Below are 15,332 nucleotides of genomic sequence, written 5' to 3'. Positions count from 1 at the left end.
CATTCTTTATTAGCTCTGTAGAAACATTTAGACTGCACGGCCTCTCTCTCTTTTTTTTTAAATTAAATTTATATTGAGGAAAGATTTGCCAACCCAGCTGCTTGATTTCCTCTTTATATAATTCTTTTTCTGTTTCAGGGTTTTGTTACTAAGTTATGTTTGAGTTGATAAGTAAGATGGTGAGGTCCTTAGAGTGCAGGATTGTGTCTTCACCAGTATCTAGAAAAATGACTGGCTCAGATCACTTTTTAAAAATGAGTAATTTAACAAGAAGAAACTTCAGTAAACATCTTACAACTCTCAAATTCTTTTTGTAAAAAGTTATTTATTTATTTGCCAGAGAGAGAGAGAGAGCACAGCCGCAGGGGGAGGGGCAGAGGGAGAAGCAGACTCCCTGCTGAGTGGGGAGCTGGACCTGGGGCTTGATCCTAGGACCCCAGGATCATGACCTGAGCTGAAGATAGACATTTAACTGACTGAGCCACCCAGGTACCCCTCTAAAATTCTTTTTGAATGAGACTAGAAACAAGTAAATAAAATGTCTCAAACAGTTGGAAAGAAAAGGGCACCAACATTTACCACATGCCAATGTGTACAAGCATTATATGGCTTTTGCTCATTAAAGTCTCACCCCAGCCCTGTGTGGTAGGTATCATTTACTCCGTAAATATGTACTGACTGCCTCCTAATGTGTCTGGCATTGTGGTAAATGCTGGAGATACAGTATAGGAGGCCTTGTAACAGATTCCCTCTGAAACATACTCTCTCTTTTTTTCAATTTTTAAAAAAGATTATTTATTTATTTATTTATTTATTTATTTATTTATTTATTTATTTTAGAGGGAGGCCATGCCACAAGTGGGGGGTGGGGGTGGGGGTTGGTGAGCAGAGGGGGAGGAAGAGGGAGGGGGAAAGAATCCCTAGTAGGCTTCATGTTGAGTGCACAGCCCAGTGCGGGGCTTGATCTCACAACCCTGAGATCATGACCGGAGTCGGACGCTTAACCAACTGAGCCACCCAGGCACCCATTTAATTTTTAATTTTTAAAGTAATCTCTGCACCCAACGTGGGGCTCAAACTCACAACCCTGAGATCAAGAGTTGCATTCTCCACCAACTGAGCCAGCCAGGAGCTCCTAAAACATACTGTCTTATGACTGTGGCCTGCTGTATGCTTTTGACAAGTGGCTACTCTGGAGGATTGCTGTGCTTTCCTGCTGGCATAAGCTGTATCCTTACCAAGAGTTAGTAGTTTTTGTTTCAAATCTGTTAATGTCAGCTGCAATTGTTATTACAACGACCGTATTCAATTACTTAGGAACTATAAGGGTGAGATGAAAGTTATTTCTATGAAAACTAAATTGAATGCTTTATAAAGATTTGACAAAGGTAAGATGCAAAAGAAATACTGTCAGATCTGATGTGGTGAGAACTATAAATGTCTCAGGGGAAAGTCATAAAAACCTAAAGCTATTGTGTCCTCAGATTGCCTTGTAAACAAGTTTAGGTTCTCTAACTGGCAGTATAAACTGTAGATCATGTAATACGGATACTGTCCTTGGAAGAAAGGTGGAACAGTACTTTTGCCCGTGGGCCCATACTCAAAGGAAAAACCCACAGAAAAGATCAATGAATGAGTACATTTCACCTAAAACAGAATAGTTAACATCTTTTCTTCTAAAAAGGATTGTTTTGCTCTAGCGGACTGTCGACTGTCCTGATCAAGTCAGATAAGAACTTGATACAATGGAAATGCAATTGATTTCTGAGCATTGATTTTGTATCCTGCCACATTACTGAATTGCTCTATAACTTCTAGTAGTTTGGGGGTGGATTCTTTTGGGTTTTCCATATAGAGTATCATGTCATCTGCGAAGAGAGACAGTTTGACTTCTTCTTTGCCGATTTGGATACCTTTTATCCCTTTTTGTTGTCTGATTGCTGTTGCAAGGACTTCTAGTACTATGTTGAATAATAATGGTGAGAGTGGGCATCCTTGTCATGTTCCTGATCTTAAGGGAAAGGCTTCCAGCTTTTCCCCATTGAGAATGATATTTGCTATAGGCTTTTCATAGATGGTTTTTATGAGATTGAGGAATGTAGCCTCTATCCCTACACTCTGAAGGGTTTTAATCAGGAAAGGATGCTGTATTTTGTCAAATGCTTTTTCTGCATTTATTGAGAGAATCATATGATTTTTGGCTTTTTTTCTTGTTGATATAATCTATCACACTGATAGATTTGCGAATGTTGAATAGCGAAAGGGATGAATCCCACTTGGTCATGATGGATAATCCTTTTAATGTACTGTTGGATCCTATTGGCAAGGATCTTGTTGAGAATTTTGGCGTCCATATTCATCAGGGAAATTGGTCTGTAATTCTCCTTTTTGATGGGGTCTTTGCCTGGTTTGGGGATCAAGGTAATATTGGCCTCATAGATTGAGTTTGGTAGCTTTCCTTCTGTTTCTATTTTTTGAAATAGCTTTAGGAGAATAGGTATTATTTCTTCTTTGAATGTTTGGTAGAATTCCCCGGGGAATCCATCAGGCCCTGGAGTTTTGTTTTTTGGAAGGTTTTTAATCACTGTTTCAATCTCTTCATAATTAATTGGTCTGTTTAAAAAATCAATTTCTTTCTGTTTCAATTTCTTTCTGTTTCAGTCTTGGTAATTTATAGGTTTCCAGGAAGGCCTCCATATCTTCCAGATTGCTTAATTTATTGGCATAAAGCTGTTGATAAAAGTTTCTAATAATCCTTCCTATCTCATTGGTGTTGGTTGTGACCTCTCCCTTTTCATTCATAATTTTATTAATTTGGGTCCTTTCGCTATTCTTTTGGATAAGTCTTGCCAGTGGTTTGTCTATTTTACTAATTCTTTCAAAGGCACTGGAGGAGATAATGCTAAATGAAATAAGTCAAGCAGAGAAAGACAATTATCATATGGTTTCTTTCATCTATGGAACATAAGAACTAGGAAGATTGGTAGGGGAAGAAAAGGATAAAGAAAGGGTGGGTAATCAGAAGGGGGAATGAAGCATGAGAGACTATGGACTCTGAGAAACAAACTGAGGGCTTCAGAGGGGAGGGGGGTGGGGGAATGGGATAGGCTGGTGATGTGAGTAAGGAGGGCACGTATTGCATGGTGCACTGGGAATTATACGCAACTAATGAATCATCGAACTTTACATCAAAAACTAGGGATGTACTGTATGGTGACTAACATAATATAATAAAAAATATTATTATAAAAAAAAAAAGAACTTGATACAATGGGGACACCTGGGTGGCTATGTTGGTTAAGCGTCTGCCTTAGGCTCAGGTCATGATCCCAGGGTCCTGGGATTGAGCCCTGAGCTGGGCTCCCTGCTCGGCTGGGAGCCTGCTTCTCCCTCTCCCTCTGCCTGCCACTCCCCCTGCTTGTGCTCTCTCCCTCTCTCTCTCTCTATCAAATAAGTGAATAAAATCTTAAAAAACAAAGAGAGAACTTAATACAATGAACCAAAACAGATGTGGCCCTTACCCTTGTGGCACTGACAGCCTAGTTGCGGAGACAGACAGCAATTGTATTACAATATTATACTATCATACAACCATAATAATCCTCAATTTCAAGAAACTAAGACTATAAGAGGGGTTAACTTTCCCAAGGTAATATAACCATCAGATTAAAGGACTGGGAGTGAAACCCAAGTTTTTCCCATCAAATCAGACTTCCTCCAATTCTCTTGCCTCACCTTTCTTCCCTTTCTTTTTCTTTCTCCTCCTCCCCCTTTTCTTGCTTTTTCTTCTCTTTCTCCTGCTTGGTTGCAAGGTTTCCACCATAGGCACCTGGGTGGCTCAGGCAGTAAAGCGTCTGCCTTAGGCTCAGGTCATGATCCTGGGGTCCTGGGATCAAGCCCAACATCAGGGTCCCTGCTCAGTGGGGGGTCTGCTTCTCCCTCTCCCACTCCCCCTGCTTGTGTTTCCTCTTGCTGTATCTCTCTCTCAAATAAATAAATAAAATCTTTAAAAAAAAAAAGGTTTTCACCATTCATGGAAATATGACAAGATTTCAGTTTATTCAGTCAATGCACTGGATTTATTGATTTCTAAATCAAAAATGATATGGCAGAATTCTTTCTTAGAACACATTTAAGTAACCCTTATTGAAACCTGGGCTGAGAAACTTAAGTGTAAATCCCAGCTCTACTACTTACTAGCTGTGTGACTGTGGACAAGTTCATCTATTCTCCTATCTCTAAAATAGGAGTGACAATGTCTTCCTCATAGGATTGTTGAGGGTTTTACAATTTTTTTTTAAGTAGGCTCCCACCCAGTGTGGGGCTTGAACTCGGGGACTGAGCCAGCCAGGCACCCCTGTTGTGGGTTTAAATGACTTAACACAGGTCAGGGCACATACAACTCTCACTTATCACACATTTAAGAGTATAGCTGGGACTCTCTTTGATCCGCTTCTTCAATGAAAGAGTTTGGTTCTTCTAGCTCTATAACCACTATCACTGAGAGGTTAATATTCTATAACCACTACACTATTTCTATTATTGTCTGGTTAGAGTCAAGGAGGACTTAATTGACAAAAAGGTCCTTGATATACACACACACACACATACATACATACTGTGTGACACAGACCTGTGCTATCTTTGTCTTTTTCAGGTCACCCTTTTCCTCAATGGTTCTTGGCATCAATGCTTTGTTTACAAAACCTGCTCAGTCTTTAGCTCCCATGATGATACTCTGTAAGCTAAAAGAGTATGAATATGGAAATTCAGATAAAAGGTAGAGTAAAAATGCCTTTGAAATAATGTAAAGAAAATGTGAAAGCAAACTCAACCTTTTACATTGATTACTAGGCAATTATCTTGGACTTTGGATATTATTAGTCATGAATTCTCAGATCTTGAGTAAGCTATAACAGAGAGTATTAATGTCAAAGAAATTTTCATAGTAGTATCTTTAAGGGTGTTCTTTAAAGGATACTACAAATGTCTATGTAATTCACACTAAACTACATATTGATTGTTTTTATCTTTTTATCTAAGTCATTTATTCACAAATGTGTCTGAGGGCATGCTATTATCTGCCAGGTTTAAAGGTGCTGGGGATACAAGATGAATAAGGAGCCCCACAGATTATAAGATACTGTGATAAGGGCTCTACCAGAAGCATAAAATGGCGCACTGTGGTAGTACAGAGAAGAGATTCCTGCTTCAGTCTCCCTGGAGTGGGGAGTACCTCTGAGAAGAGGGGGTTCCTGAGCTGAGTTTTGGAGGTTGAGTTGGATTTCTCCTACTCAACACTGAGGACCATCATTCCAGGCAGAGAAAACAGCATGGAAAATGTCTGGAAGCACGAGAGAACTCTTAATAAGCTATTTATTTATTCACTCAACAAAGTCATTGAGAGCCTACCATGTCCTATGCTCTGTGATAGAGTAGCGAACAGCAGTGAACAAATCAACAGTGATCTCTGTCCTCCGAGACTTAGTTCTAATGGTAGACGGGCAGACCAAAAATTAAGTAAAATACATAGTATGTTAGCTGGAGATAAGTTTTTTGGTGAAAAATAAAACAAGATGGGGAATAAGAAAGGTTGGGGAAAGCTGCATTTTTAGAGTGATGGATGGTCCCAGGAGGTGACATTTGAATAAATGCAGGGAGTTGGGAGGACACCATGGGGGCTCTCTGGGGGGAAGGGTGTTCCTGGCAGAAAACACAGCAAGTGTAAAAGAATAGAGGGATACCATGCTGCTTTCTAGATCTCACAAGGAAGAAGTAAGCATGAGGGAGGCCAGGTCTTGTAGGTCCTTGCAGCCCTGCTTTGTTACTTTGGTTTCACTGTGAGATAAATGGTGGTAGTGAGGCAGTTGAAAATTATTTATTTTTTATTTATTTCCTTTATTATTATTTTTAAAATATTTTATTTATTTATTTATTTATTTATTTATTTATTTATTTATTTGAGAGAGAGCACATGCAAGCGATGGGAGGAGCAAAGTGGGAGGGAAAATGAGGGAGAAAGAATCTCAAGCAGACTCACATTGAGTGCAGAGCCCGATCTCATGACCCTGAGATCATGACCCTGAGGATCATAACCTGAGCTGAAACTTAGAGTTGGTCGCTCAACCGACTGAGCCACCCAGGTGCCCCTATTTGTTTTATTTTTTTAGAGCAGTTTTAGAAAATTGAGCAGACAGTACAGAGCTCCTCTATATTCTCTGTCCTCCACCAGATACAGCCTCCCCCATAGCAACACACCCCCCCTTCCTAGAGTGGTACACTGGTTACAATCAATGAAGCTACACTGACATATCATTATCACCCAAAATCCATGGTTTACATTTGGGTTCACTCTTGGTGTTGTATGTACATTTTGTGGGTTTTAACGAATGTGTAATGACGTATCCACCATTACAGTGTCATAGAAAGTAGTTTTACTGCCCTAAAAATCCTATGTGCTCCACCTATTCATCCCACCCTTCCCTCTAAACCCAACAAGTGATCTTTTTACTCTCTCCATGATTTGCCTTTCTCAGGATGTCAGATAGTTGGAACTATATAGTATGCAGCCTTTTTAGAAGGTTTCTTTCACTTAGTAATATGCATTTATATTTCTTCCATGTCTTTTCATGGCTTGATAACTTATTTCTTTTTAGTACTGATTAATATTTCATTGTCTGGATGTATAATTTATTTATCTATTCATCCATGGAAAGACATCTTGGTTGCTTCCAAATTTTGGCAATTATGAATAAAGCTGTTTAAACATCCAAATGCAGGTTTTTGTGGGGATATAGGTTTTTTCCTTTGGGTAAATACCAAAGAGCACAATTGCTGAATTGTAGGATAAGAGTATGTTTAGTGTTGTAAGAAACTGCCAAACTGTTTTCAAAAGTGGCTGTACCATTTTGAATTCCCATCAGCAAAGAAATAAAGAGTTCTTACTCCTCTACATCCTCATCAGCATTTGGTGTTGTCAGTGTTTTGGACTTTAGACATTTTAATAGATGTGTATCTCATTTTAATTTGTAGCTTCCTAATGCCTTATGAGGTGGAACATCTTATCATATGCTTATTTGCCATTTGTATGTCTTTGGTGAGGTGCCTATTCAGGTCTTTTGCCCATTTTTTAATCAAGTTGTTCATTTTCTTCTTGTTGAGTTTTAAGATTTCTTTGCATATTTTGGATAAAAATCCTTTATCAGATATGCCTTTTGCAAATATTTTCTCCCCGTCTGTAGTTTGTCTTCTCATTCTCTTGACATTGTCTTTGGCAGAGCAGAAGTTTTTAATTTTAATGAAGTCCAGTTTATCAATTATTTCTTTCATAGATTATGCCTTTGCTGTTGTATCTAAAAAATCATCACTATACCCAAGTCACCCAGATTTTCTCCTGTGTTATCTTCTAGGAGTTTTGTAATTTTGGGTTTTATATTTAGGTCCGTGATCTATCGTGAGTTAATTTTTGCAGAGGTGTAAGGTCTGTGTCTAGATGTTGCATGTAGATGTCCAGTTATTCCAGTACCATGTGTTGAAAAGACTACTTTTTTTCTGCATTGTAATGCCTTTGTGCCTTTGTCAAAGATTAGCTGATTATATTTATGTGGATCTATTTCTGGCCTCTCCATTGCATTCTATTGATCTATTTGTTCTTTTGCCAATACCATACTTTCTCGATTTTGTAGCTTTATAGTAAGTCTTTTTATTTTAAAAAAGATTTTATTTATTTGAGAGAGAGACAGAGAGAACACAAGCAGGGGGAGGGGCAGAGGGAGAGGGAAAGGGACAAGCAGACTCCCCCCCTGAATGGGAAGCCTGATGCAGTACTTGATCCCAGGACCCTGAGTTCATGACCTGAGCTGAAGTCAGATGTTTTAACGACTGAGCCACCCAGGCGATCCTATAGTAAGTCTTGATGTCAGGTAATGTCAGCCCATTGGCTTTGTTCTTCTTCAGTATTGTGTTGGCTGTTTTTTATCTTTTGCCTTTCCATATAAAATTTGGAATCGGTTTGTTGATATCCACAAAATAACCTGCTGGGATTTTGATTCGGATTGTGTTAAATCTATAGATCAAGTTAGGAAGAGCTGACATCTTTACAATATTGAATCTTCCTATCCATGAACATGGAATATCTTTCCATTTATAGTTCATTTTGTATTTCTTCCTTCAGGGTTTTGTAGTTTTCCTCATATAAATTTTTTTTTAGATTTTATTTATTTATTTGACAGAGAGAGGCAGCGAGAGAGGGAACACAAGCAGGAAGAGTAGGAGAGGGAGAAGCAGGCTTCCTGCTGAGCAGGGATCCCAGTGCAGGGCTTGACCCCAGAACGCTGGGATCATGACCTGAGCCAGAAGCAGATGCTTAACGACTGAGCCACCCAGGTGCCCCATCATCATGTAGATCTTATACATACTTTGTTTTATCTATAAAGTCCTTAATTTTTAGGATGGTAATATAAATGGTGTTATGTTTTTAATTCCAAATTCCACTTGTTTATCACTGATACATAGGAAAGCAACTGAATTTTGAATACTAGCCTTGTATCCTACAACCTTGCTATAATTGCTCATTAGTTTCAGGAGGTTTTTGTTGTTGATCCTTCTGGATTTTCTACATAGCCAAGGATTTATTTTTTAAAGTTTTTCTTACACACCTACCCCCATTTTATTATGAACATTTTCATTTTCAAATATACAAAAAAGTTGAAAAGATGTATAGGAAAGACTTGTATATTCACCAGCTAGATTTGACTATTTATATCTAACTATATTGGTTTTGTCACATATTGATTAATGTATCCATCTTTCTATTTATACATCAAGCCATTTTGTTTTTCCTCACACTTTTTATTATAAAAAATTTCAAATACGCACGCACGCACACACACACACACAAAAGAAAGAAAAATACAGAAAATCCATATACCCACTCCTTAGATTCAACAGTTGTTAACATTTTGTCATATTGGCTTTGTCTGTATCTGTGTATGTATGTGTTTTGTTCTCTTAAGTGTTTCAAGGTTAAGTTGCAGATAGAGTGGCACTTCATACATCTTATAATTTATATACATCTTATAGTTTAGTATGCATCTCCTGGAAATAAAAGCATTCTGATTGGAGAGTTTTGATTGGAGTAATGACCTGATTTGACTTACCCTTTAGCAACATTCCTCTGGCTGCTGCACTGAGAAAAGACTAGAAGGGGGAGAGGAGTAAGATATGGAAACCTGTATTTGGTAACATGGTATGTCATGATGATGGCAGCTGGAGGGAGATGAGACTGGAAAGGTAATAAGGGCCTGATGTAAAGGATCTGTATGCTAGATTTAGTTCTTAATCTTATACACAGGGTTTCCCAAAAATTATGACTTTTTGACTTTTGTTGTATGATTACTCTCTGTACTATTATTTGCTAAATATTTTTCTTAAATTATGAACTTAAAAAAATCTTACATGTCATAAGCAAAATTATACACAGAATCATTCATTTGGTAGGTTTCATTCTTTTCTAACACAAAACACTTAGCCATTAAAATCAAAAGAAAATTGCGTGACATCTGAAAATCGTCATGTGTACTACCAGGAGTCCAGATGCTGTTCTTTGGGAAAGACTGCTATAGATAAAGGAAATCATTGAAAGTTTTTAAGCTGGGGACAGACATAACCTGAATTTTGTTTTAGAACATTCTGGCAGTCACATTAAACAAGGATTAGAGGGGGACAAAAATTAAAGCTTGATTACTCATTGCCTATTATGTAACAAGTGCTTTGGATACAAAGGTAAATGAAATAGGTTGCTGCCACTAAGAAGCATACAATCTGGTAAAGGGAGATAGATACAAGGACAGGTAACTTCAGCATGGAGTGGTAGTTACTATAATTAGAAGTATATACAAGATATAATGGTGGCTAAAAGGTGGGTATGATCAACACGGCCTCAGAAACCAAGCCCACGCTTTACAGAGGAAGATTCTTCAGCTGGGTTTCAATGGAGATGTTAATATCATGAGCAGAGATTGGAGGTAGCCAGGGAAGGGTAATGGTACATACAAAGCATGGACATGTAAAATGACAGGGTATTCACTTACTGAAACATTTACTGAATACTTACTGTATATCAGATCCCTTTATAAGCCCTAAAGTACAAAGAGACAAAAGATGTAGCTCCCGCTCTGAATAAGCCTGATGTCCATTATAGTGAAAATCATAATGCTATGTGTTAGGTATTATTGACAGATGTAAGTATGGGATGCTGTGTGAATACACCTAGCTAAGCATGTAGTTCAGACTGGGTAGCAAAGAAGTGATCTCTCAGATGAAATCTGAAAATGTAGTAGGAGTCTATGCAAGTACAGAGAGGCACGAGATCATGTGACATGCTTGGAGGAACTGCAAATGGTATAAGAAAGGTTTGGCAAATATGGATTTGATTCTAAAAGAAATGGAATATTATTATTATTAAGCCAAGGAGTAGTAATATCAGATTTGCTTTTGAAAACAGCACCCTGCAGTGTGGAGAATGGTTTGAAGGGAGGTTAGCCGAATTACAAAGAAAGATCAGTTTGAAGGCCAATGAACTGCTTTTATATGAGAAATGCTGGTGTAGCCTGAACTAAAGCAATGTAACATGGAAGGCAAGGAAGAGATCGACACGAGAGATTAAGGAGTTAGAATCACTAGAACTTGGTGATACTTTGTTATAGAGGCATGACTCGCAACTGGGCAATTGTGTGTTAAGAAATAAGGGGTGCCTGGGTGGCATAGCGGTTAAGCGTCTGCCTTCGGCTCAGGGCATGATCCCGGCGTTATGGGATCAAGCCCTGCATCAGGCTCCTCCGCTATGAGCCTGCTTCTTCCTCTCCCACTCCCCCTGCTTGTGTTCCCTCTCTCGCTGGCTGTCTCTATCTCTGTCAAATAAATAAATAAAATCTTTAAAAAAAAATAAAATAAAATAAAAAAAGAAAAGAAATGAGTATACACGCGGGGCGCCTGGGTGGCTCAGTCATTAAGCGTCTGCCTTCCGCTCAGGGCATGATCCCAGAGTCCAGGGATCAAGCCCCACATCAGGCTCCTTCGCTGGGAGTCTGCTGCTTCCTTTCCCACTCCCCCTGCCTGTGTTCCCTCTCTCGCTGGCTGTCTCTCTCTCTGTCAAATAAATAAATAAAATCTTTAAAAAAAAAAAAAAGGAAATGAGTATACACAGGAAGTGAATGTAGACTGTTCCGGATGGCATTTCTTCTGTAGAATTTGAAGCAACTCTTTTTCAATCTCAGCTTCTACATCTACTTAGTGAATGTTTTCCACCTGCACTGGGGAAGTTGCTTGAAATCCAGGTAACATGAAAAGTCTTAAGCAGTGTTGTGGAAAAAAAACATGGTGGCAGGAAGGGCAGAGGAACAGAATCTGGGGTAGAAAGGACTCAAAGCTGTAGATGTGGGAGAATGCAGGAAGAAGGGGTGCATTTAACCTGTGCCCCTCTAAATTTTCTTTGAGAATAGAGGCCCTAAAGTAATGTTTCTCAACCTTATTGCACATTAGAATGACTTTGAGCTTGAAAAAGTCCTGATGTTCAGGTCACACCCTAGACCAGTCAAATCAGAATCTCTGGAGGTAAGATCCAGACATTGGTATTTTTTTCAAGCTTACTAGCTTATTCGATTGTGCAGCCAATGTGGAGAACCTAGAGATTTAGTTCCTTGGAAACAGAGGCCCTAGAGATTAATTCTTGTTGACTTGGGCAAAGATACGTTGACAACCAGACACGCTGGCGAAGTAGTCTCCTGGTCCAGTAAGCATTTTTAGAGGTATGAACTTATTTAGGGCACTCAAGTATCATTTATCTTTGAATGATAACTTAACATTTGGCACCTGGTGCCTTGTACAGCTAATGGTAATCTGAAAGTGCCTGACTGAAGTCCAGGGGCCAAGTGCACACTTAACAGGATATGGTTAGGTGATTAGAGAGTGCTTTGAGATTCACAGTATATGAATTTAGCAAATGTCTATTTGGAATAAATTTCATGCTTGTAAGGGAGTTTTCTAATATCTGATTAATACTTTACTGTTACAATATGCAGAATGGTATGGTTTAGGGGTATTATTCTTGCCCCTGCCATTTTTGAAAGATGGTCTGTGATTTCTTGATACAGTTAGAGAAATGTTGGTTCTAAGGGGCATATTATTTTACTAAGTTTAACAGATCTATTTTCTTCTTCTTCTTTTTTTTCCCTGTAAAATAGAGCATCTTTTAAAAATTTTACTTATTTATTTATTTATTTATTTATTTATTTATTTATTTATTTGAGAGAGGGAGAGCACAGAGGGAGAGTTAGAGGGAGAAGCAGACTCCCCACTGACCAGGGAGCCAGACATGGGGCTCCATCCCAGGACTGGGATCATGACCTGAGCCGAAGGCAGGTGCTTAACTGAATGAGCCACCCAGGTCTATTTTCTTATTGACCCAAGGATATACTACTCAGTAGCCTGTAAATGTAATGGTTAGTTTATTGTTAATGGAGATTCATAAATGGGGTACTTGGGCAAGAAAACCAATGTGTAATCTCTTCTAATTATAGGGGATAATGTACTTTATGTCATAATATTGGAAACTGATTATCTTAATTATTTTATACATGTAACTTCCATTAAAAATGCAACAAAGTAGGGATGCCTGGGTGGCTCAGTGGGTTAAGCGACTGCCTTCAGCTCAGGTCATGATCCCAGAGTCCTGGGATCGAGCCCCGTATCACATCGGGCTCCCTGCTCAGCAGGAAGCCTGCTTCCCCATCTCCCACTCCCCCTGCTTGTGTTCCCTCTCTCGCTGTGTCTCTCTTTGTCAAATAAATAAAATATTTTTAAAAAATGCAACAAAGTCCACACTTTTCACACAAAAAAATGACAATGTAATTCTAGTATATTATAGAAAAAAGGCTACTCCTCCTATCTGGCCAATTAAGCATGCTTGCATTCTTTTGCTGGCAAACATTTGTGGAGTACCTAGCAGGTGTTAGCACTGAGCTGGAAGCTGAGTACAAAGAGTTGTGAGGCATGACGCCTTCCTGCCCTTCGGAACTCATGTGGCATTAGTGGTGAGGCAGACCGGAAACAGAAAGTCCAGGACAACGAGCTAAATCCAAGGTTGAGATAAGCAGAGTGCAAGAGGAGCACAGGCTGGGCCCTCGGCTGCTTGTCACAGGATGCACTGCGCTGCACTGACTCCATGTGGTAGCACTGTCTGAGAGTCCTGGCCAAATTCTTGCTGCTTGATGAGACATTCTGGAATAGAAAGATGCATTTCCCCAGTAGCCAAAATCTGCCAACTTACTATTGAATTACAGTTGTCATCTGTGGATACTCTGCAGGAAACTCAAGTAAAATACATTACTTAAAAAATACTCTTCTAGATCAGTTTGCTATATACTCAAGTGTGTTTTTTCTGAAGATTATTTATTTATTTGAGAGAGAGAAAGAGCAAGAGAGCGAGAGCAAGCGAGCGAGAGAACAAGCAGGGTAAGGGGCAGAGGGAGAAGCAGGCTCCCGCTGAGCAGGGAGCCTGATGTGGGGCTCCATCCCAGGACCTTGGGATCATGACCTGAGCCGAAGGCAGACACTTAACTGACTGAGCCACTCAGGCGCCCCCCAAGTGTGTTTTTAAATGTTGTAAATGCAGCTTTCCCTTTGCTTCTCTTTTGTCTGCGAGTCTCACAATACTTCAAAAGTTATACTTGCAATAAAAGTTTAGAAAATGACTTTTCTCTTAATGATGTAGTAAACTCCAGCAAAGAAGCAGATCAAAAATGAATTGCTTCAGGGTGTATAATTGACAAATAACAAATAACCTCAAGGCTTTGTCTTTTAAGTAATGAGAATATTCTTGGTATTTAATTATATGTAGCTAATCATTAAAATCAATTTTAAAGCTGTTTTTTTGAAAATAAGTGCTTTCTATAGTGATTTACTATAGCAATAGCCTGGAAATTCTCAGGCAACCACTCTCTCCTGCTTGTTTAATGATTTCTGTTTCATATTAGGACTAAATTGGTGGTTTTATTCAGCATCAAAGATTAGGTTACCAAGACTAGAAATGGGCTAGTCTTACATATTATACTTGGTGCTGGTGGATTTTGTTCTTTCAAGCTATCAATTCAATATCATGCTGTTGATTCTGCTGTAGTTCCGAAATACTTATTGTAAATTCCTTGATTAACATTTTTACATATTCTTGATCTATGAGGCTACCAAAGCATAGAGCCTCAAGTAGGAAAAACAAACAACCCCTTCTCTGAAGAGCTCATGCAGCTTACTATAGGGTCATTGGAAGAGCAAGAAATAGTCAGTAGTTAGGACACTCCATGTATTCAGAGCCTCAAATTTTAAGATATGACTTCCCCCTCCCCCATCACTGTCTATTTGGGAAGATAGTATTAAAGACATATACAAAATATTACAGCTGCAAAGAAGTGTGTACATATAAGCATATACATTTGTTGGGGTTGCTAGAATAAATCCTGGGATAATCAGTGTTTAACAATGTTCTATACTAAGTCCATTTCCCAAGTGTCATGAACAGGAGACCTTATAACATCCCAACTAAAAACATTTGGCCCAAAAGATTATGATGGAGGCTAAATCAGTTTACTAATTGTGTCAGAAATGGGTTGTGATGTAAGCTTATGTGGAGGAAACTCAATCCACAAGTTCATAGGACCACAATAATATATATCCTGTGTTTTTCCTTGGAATTGCCAATGATGAGTATTTCCTCCCCATTGTTCACTTCTTTCTTCTGTATAGAAGAATGATAATGTTCCATTGCAAAGAGATCACCTGAGGAAAAGATTATGTTCAAAGGAGGAGATAATCAACCTGAGGATTTTTGTTTTGTTTGGTTTTGGTTTTGGTTTTTTTTTGAGAAATATTATACTGCTTTTTTTCCAGTTAGTCTTTAGAATACTAATGTGGAAACATTAACAATATCCCCAACCTCTCACAAAGAAAAGCAGGTGTATAGGGAGTAAGATCATAACATTTCCATATCAGCAATGTGATCGTATCAAGCTGTTAGTGTTCTTGGTATTTGTTATAGGTCATTGCCTTTCACTGAAACCTTCTGAATTCATTTTCACAGAAAGCATATGACTATTCTTTAATTTTTTTTTTCTGGGGTGCCTGGGTGGCTGTCAGTTAAGTATCTGACTCTTTATTCTGGCTCAGGTCATGATCTCAGGATGATGAGATCGAGCCCCGTGATGTGGAAAGCAGTATTTGAGCTGAGTTCTGAAGAATAAGTAGGCACTAACTAGAAGCCTATCTAGAATCATGTGTAAAAC

General features: G+C 38.8%; 1 protein-coding gene and 1 long non-coding RNA gene across 2 annotated transcripts in view; one reads left to right on the top strand and one right to left on the bottom strand.

Annotated features, from left to right (window-relative positions):
* LOC148110509 (uncharacterized) overlaps window positions 1–15,332 on the bottom strand; it is a 57,864-nt gene that overhangs the window by 17,199 nt on the left and 25,333 nt on the right. The window lies entirely within an intron of this gene.
* Window positions 1–15,332, top strand: part of LOC148110510 (solute carrier family 68 member 1-like) — a 36,772-nt gene that overhangs the window by 16,462 nt on the left and 4,978 nt on the right. The window contains 1 exon segment of the mRNA XM_087859861.1: window positions 4,658–4,780. Coding sequence (XP_087715987.1) covers window positions 4,658–4,780 — 123 coding nt within the window.

The sequence above is a fragment of the Ursus americanus genome, chromosome 2, assembly GCF_024610735.1.
Source record: "Ursus americanus isolate L20-20 chromosome 2, mUrsAme1.1.p, whole genome shotgun sequence".
NCBI lineage: Eukaryota > Metazoa > Chordata > Mammalia > Carnivora > Ursidae > Ursus > Ursus americanus.
This window is presented reverse-complemented; position numbering and strand designations above follow the sequence as displayed.